At 36.9% G+C, this 6455-nt stretch overlaps 1 protein-coding gene across 3 annotated transcripts; it reads right to left on the bottom strand.

The window, feature by feature from the left end:
- Positions 1–582: 582 nt before the first annotated feature.
- On the bottom strand, positions 583–6240 carry LOC112450719. 3 transcript variants are annotated; one of them, XM_037976378.1, is made up of 9 exons: positions 6133–6240; positions 4166–4273; positions 3755–4065; positions 2426–2788; positions 2251–2319; positions 2085–2156; positions 1887–1955; positions 1041–1157; positions 583–959 (listed from the first exon to the last, which is right to left on the bottom strand). In XM_037976378.1, the coding sequence occupies exons 4-9, from the start codon at positions 2724–2726 to the stop codon at positions 862–864; spliced, it is 726 nt and encodes a 241-aa protein (XP_037832306.1). In that variant the 5' UTR covers positions 2727–2788; positions 3755–4065; positions 4166–4273; positions 6133–6240; the 3' UTR covers positions 583–861. The 3 variants fall into 3 exon arrangements, with proteins under 3 accessions (XP_037832306.1, XP_037832307.1, XP_024862975.1); XM_037976379.1 differs by having other exon boundaries at positions 4166–4270; positions 6133–6195; XM_025007207.2 differs by lacking the exons at positions 3755–4065; positions 4166–4273 and having other exon boundaries at positions 6133–6234.
- Positions 6241–6455: the final 215 nt, after the last annotated feature.

The raw sequence follows: 6455 nt of genomic DNA, 5'->3' as shown, positions 1-6455 counted from the left end.
ACATTCAAATATTGATTCAGACACACACACACACACACACACACAAAAACCTACAAATTAACATGAGATATGCTCCAACAGTTCAAGGACCATCTTCATAAAGACACCATTGGGCCATCAGCATCAGAGTTCACAACATCAGTGATAAATTTAAAGTAATAGCACTCAGCACCAGATCTCTATGCACTGATGACTCTTGAATTTTGTTAGTAAATGCTCCTAGTTGTGATCAAACTTTCTGTATAATAATAACTATAAACAGGAGCACTAGCTGTTTGTGGCATGGGCATTGGCAGCCAAACTGGACTTCAATCTTTTTCCAATTACTTTGTGTGCATGTGCAGTTTTTGTTTGTTTGCTTTGTCTTGTTTATATTTTCAAACTGTACTACTGTTTTTGACAGAAAGTAAACAGAGATGCTATGCATAAAATTTGCTATACAAGTAAAAATTGACTGGTCTTCATCTTTAATTGACCTCTGACCCTGTCTTGCTGGCACATCTGTCTCTAAAAACATATCTCTGTCAAGCATGTTCCCAAATCACTTTTTGTGATATTTGTGAAGAAAGAAAGAAAAAAAACTGTCATTTGCTAATGTTTTTAATGACTTCTTACAATAGGTTTTATTTACAATACATTTTTAAGGCTTGTGTTTCTAAGAAGTATATATAAAGAAAACTTCTCTTCTTTCCTCCCATCCAACAATTACATTGTAATATTTTTTTACAAATATTTTATTTTAATATTACATCTATGATTTCATAAATTATGTATTGCGTGTATATTGTTTTATTGTGTTGAAGAAGCACAGTACACATCATTTACTAGATGGAGTGTTCATCTGACTTCTCCTCTTCTTTTTCAGTCTTTTGCTGCTTCTGTCTCTCTCTCACGTCCTTCATCTTCTCCTTGATTGTCCTCTATGCTTTCAGCTGAAGTGGGTTTGTCTCTTAAAGGCGCTGAAACAAAACATCAATCAGCTCCAGCACTTTTAATACAGCATGGTATACATCCTGTTACTGCGTGGTGGAACAACGTACCTGATGTGTCCTGCTGAGCTTTAATCCCTGAGTAGTAAAGCCAGAAGAAAGCTGTGATGAGGGCGACGATAGGCAGACACCTCAGGACAAAGATCAACATATCATCCTGGGGAACATCTGAAATTAAAGTTATGATCACAGTCAGTCATTATTTTAATATCTACATTTTTGCCATTAAGCAAAACATCTAAAAGAAAACAGTCATGAAGTACTGCCGCCACACTGCCATGTTGGACTGACATTGGATAACTTGAACACAAAGAAACAAAGTCTATTAGTCAGTTTTCTGATGTTCTATGTTTCTGCACACACTCAAAATTTCAAATCAGCTGAAACCAAATAATGACTCAGTGTGATCTCCAGGAGCTTTTATTGATCTGTGATTAGAATTTAAAATGAGCTTTTTCATCTTAATGAACATGAAACATGAAACAATTCTCAGTTTTTGTGTTTGCATGTGGACATTGGTAATTTAAATTTAAAGGTCCATCCATTATAGTCTGTGACAAGTAATGTGTGGCTGACATCACATATGCGACGATTGTTATTGTTTGACCATGCAGTAAAGGGAAAATGTCTGTTATCAGAGAGGGGCTGATCTTTACCTTGGTTCGGACACTTTTTGCCTGTTTGTTTTTACAAACCCAACTGCTACAACACGTTGAATTTCAAAGGAAAGGGGGCGCTTGGAGGGCAGTGGTTTTACACGATACGTAGGCACAATGCTGCCGCCATTCAATGTCGCAGTCGCCAGTTTTGGATCAGTGATCATAAATGATGATTTAAACATGCCCCTCTATGGGTTTGGCATGTTTAAAAAGTGAAATACATGGTGTTGTTACCTACCATTATTGCTGTGGTGATTTGTGTTGTCAGCTTTGGTCTTTTTGGGGTTTTTGGCTGTATTTTCTCCATCTTTTTAAAATAAAAGATAAAATTACTTGTACAGATTGTTGGTCGTCCCACATTTTGTCAAACCAACACATTAGACCATCCATTGCAACAACTTCAAGTATATTAGGCTGCGGATGTTTTGTCACCTACCTTTAGAAATGAGATTACTTGAGCTATCGACTGTGGTCACTTTGGATGTTCCGATTGTCTTCTCTTTGTCTTCTGTTGTCAGCCCAATATAAAGACAAATTGACACGTTAGACAGTTCAGTACAGTAGCTGCATGTATCTTGGGCTACTGCTGTTTTTCCACCTACCATTACTGCTGTGGTGATTTGTGTTGTCAGCTGTGTTCATGGTGGGTGTTCTGGCTGTGTTCTCTTTATCTTTTAATTAGACAGACATAATTCCTTTTACACATTATTTTTAACTCTACATACAGTTAATTTCTTTAGTTGCATGAGATTCAGACCAGTGGTATTTTTCACCTACCATCAGCAGTGCTGTAGACTGGGTGGTCTGGGTGGTCTATGTGTGTAACCATGACAACCGTACCATCTCCTTCAGTTTCAGTTAACACTGGTATCTCCACGGAGATTTTGCAGATGTATGTTCCTGAATCTCTGCAGGTAATGCTTTTAAAAACCAGAAATGAACAGCGTTTTATCTGCAACTTTGGAAATTCTTCAGCCTGATGTAAGATAGTCTCATTCTTTACAGATGCTTGATTTTTCAGCCATTTAACACCAAATCTTGAATGCCCCCCTGTCCAGCAACAGGAGACATTTACCATCTGTCCCTCCAGGACAGAGACGTCAGGACTCTGACTTACAACGAGTGAGTCTGATGAAACACCTTTAAAGACACAACAAAACATCTTGTTAGGTCATACAGAAGACATTAATACTGAGTGATTTAAGAATATAAATTAAAGATACAGCATTTTTTGATGGAATGCCTATCACTTTATCTTAGTTATCTTAGTTTTATCCACTTTCATCAAACCAAAAATAACGTTTTTCTCATTCTCATGCGATATCACAAGATGCTACCCGTTACGATATCACAAGTGTGTGTTGTGAATGACTCTCAGCTACTACCACATTAAATTTTAGATAAATATCTGTAAAACTAACTGAGTTACAGCCATTTTTGTGTTTGCTAAGATCTATTTTGTGAATCAAACATCTTTATTAAGGTTGACTCCAAAAGTTAATCGTTTGTAGATGTACATCCAATGACAACTTTCTAAAGGTTTAATCAAGATCCATTCAGTGATTCATGGGATATTTTGCTAACGGCACAGTCAAACTAACACATGTGCACAAACACACACAGACACAAACATCATTGTTCCACCTTCACCTTTTGCAGTGGGCCATAATTAGAAACTATAAGGTTTTTTTTTGTTTGTTTGTTTGTCCACTTTAAAAGCAAACATTATGCAATACACAAACAGTGGTGTTTTTTACTGAAATAATTTATTCATTTTTTATTATATAAATGAGAACCTGGGGTAAAGATTAACAAAAAATGTTGCTGTACTAGTCATTTCCATCTTAAATCACATCATGCATGATTGATAGTGGTGGTGGCATTGATTTTAGTAGTCATTTAAGTGTTATTATTGTTATTTGTTAGAGTTTGCAAGTTTTTCCTGGGTGCAACCCACATACTCAAGTCTGCTGCTCAACCCACAAATGCATGTAAAATATGGCACCATTTAAGGGGAAATAAACAGACTTTCTAATGGGATAAGACTTTTTGTTATGAATCATTCTTACAGCAAAGAAATAATCAAACAAATGCAAATTTACTTACTTTTTGTCCTATGTTTATTGGAACTTAACCCACGTATCTGTCTGGGTTTGTTTGTTTGTTTGCTTGTTTTCTTCTGCTCTCGGCAAAGGCGGACGTTTTTTCCTTCTCTCCGTTTCCTCCACCCTCATCTGCTTTTTGACCATCTTTCTTTCTTTGGAGCCTCTCTTTGCATAATTTCTGAATTAAACTATTATGGATCTGGTCAGCTGGTCTCTCAGCGCAATAGATCAAATTTTCTTGACGAGAAGGCTGGGCACAGGAGAGCCCTCTTGCCCTGATGGGACATTTCCAGCTGGATACACCATGGATTCCTGGAACAAGTGGAAGATTGTGTGTTTATCTGTAATCCTGGTTGAGGATGTTGAAGATGTGTACATAATTGGATTTTTGCTTTTTGAGATTGGTTGTTACCTGGAGTATTGTGAAATTCAGAAGATGCTGGCAGCTGTTTGGGCCATGTCAAGGCTGCCTGGTCTGTGTGTAGGAATGTGCCAAGCAGTGAACACTCAGACTCAGCTGCTGTGTGAACAGAGTAAAATACTGGATGTGACTCTTGTGAGTGGGGGGCCAGCTGTGGACTTTGGAACTCGCTGGCCAGATGAATTTGACCTTGACCACATTAATTTGGCTGTTTGGATTCCTCATTGAGATGTACCAGTGAGACTTTTAAGGCTGACATGAAATTAACGGTGTCGGCCTGGCCTAAACAATTCTGATATCTGAATCTGGCTCCACTGAGTCGGCCTTGGAAGGCTGGCTAACTCAAAATTCTCCTGGATTTTATGTAAACTCGATTGCCCCCCCCCCCAGGACACCTGTGGATCTGTGCACAAAGTCGGCTGATAAAACTTTCCATCACTATCAAGACCATGACAGGGAGACTTTTCTGGGACAGTATTTATGGGCGTACCTCCCCCTCAACGTCTTCGCTGGCACCCTCTCCATTCCTCCCTCCCTCACTCCCTCCACACACAAGCTTATTTTATGTTTTAGTTTAGTTTAGCTTATCTTAGCCCGTGTTTTAGCTTAGCCCGTTTTTTTGTTTTTGTTGTTTTTAGCCTTTTGGCACCTTTAGTTAGCCTTCTGGTACCATTAACGGTAGTTTATTTTAGTTCAGTATATCCTAGCTTGTATAATTTCTGATCTGTTCAGCTGAAGTTTTTAAATCCTAGTTTAGTTTATGTTAGCTTAGTTTATTATATTCTAGTTTGGTTTTCCTGTTTAATTTTCCTGTTTATCTTTAGTTTATCTTTAGTTTATCTTTAGTTTATCTTTAGTATGACTTGTTTTAGATAAGTTTAATTTAGCTTTTTTATGTTACTTTTGCTCATTTATCTTACTTGGATTATCTTAGCTCATGTTTTAGTTTAGCTTTTTATATGTGTGGTTTATAACTCTGTATTTGTGTGTTTTCATCATGTAAAGCACTTTGAACAGCCTTGTTGCTGAAAAGTGCCATATAAACATTTGACTTGACCTGTTAGCAAAGTACCTCACAAACCACTGGACAGATGTTAATGAAACTTTCAGAAAGTAATTGTTGGATGTCCATCTACAACTGATTAACTTTTGGAGGCTATCCAATTCAAGATGGCCACCACAACGATTGAGAAAGAGTCATCCTCAACACACATAGCATGAGAATATACATACATATACATATTTCTCAAGATAGATTAATCTATGTCAAAAATTTCTGGTATGAAATAAGCAGGCAATATTCATTCTTTCAAGAAATGCCAGGCCTTTCATTTCTAATGTATTGTTATTTCTTATTACTGATTTTTATAGGAGTATGCTGAATAATGTCTGACATGTTGCATTTGAGTTTCCTATAACTTCCACACAAATATTAAGCACATTATTGATGTAACAATACGGCTACAGTGCTAGATAAACATTCTTCAGTAATAAAACACTTTTGGTAGCTTCCATCTTTATGCTTTGCAAACCTCCGCCAAGACCGTCGGGTCATTAAAAGATTGTAGGATCCAAATTGTGATCTGGATCACCACCAAAATTTATTCACTTGGTTTTTGTGACAACTCCAACATTTCCTGAAAGTGTCATAAAAATCTGTTCATTCGTTTTTAAATAATCCTACTAACAGTCAGACGGAGAGACGAACAAACCAGCCAACACATCCGAAAATATAACCTCCTTGGTTGATGTATTTGTTGAAACACGTTTTTAATTTCTGTCAAAATAAATATTTACAAAGTTTTTTTAATAAAGAAACATGAATAGTTTAAAACACATACCTACATACATGTGCAGGAAAATGAATTTTTTGTAACTTTGAACAGTTTAAATTTGTCCAGCTCTAAAGAAGCACTTTTTAAAATCTAGAAAAGCAAATTGTTTGTGTTTTTACTTACTCTGAGGTGAACAAACACAAAGGAGCAGCAGATTGCTTAGTAGAAGCTTCATTCTTTCACTCTGACTCAACACTGACGTTTGTTCAGACATCGAACAGACAAGACAACCGTAGTCTTCACTCAGAAGTGTTTGAAGACAGTCTGTGAAACCACAGACTGTGGTCCGTCCCCCACATGTGCTCAAAGCATAAACCTGTCTTTCTTTTACACTTTACCATCAGATATGTCCTTCTCTCTGCATGTTTATTGGGAGGATTTTAGACAAATTTTCTTCCTCTGCTTATAAACAAAACTGCACGTCACCCTAACACTGAAACAAATCT

The sequence above is a fragment of the Kryptolebias marmoratus genome, linkage group LG7 (genome assembly GCF_001649575.2).
Source record: "Kryptolebias marmoratus isolate JLee-2015 linkage group LG7, ASM164957v2, whole genome shotgun sequence".
NCBI lineage: Eukaryota > Metazoa > Chordata > Actinopteri > Cyprinodontiformes > Rivulidae > Kryptolebias > Kryptolebias marmoratus.
This window is presented reverse-complemented; position numbering and strand designations above follow the sequence as displayed.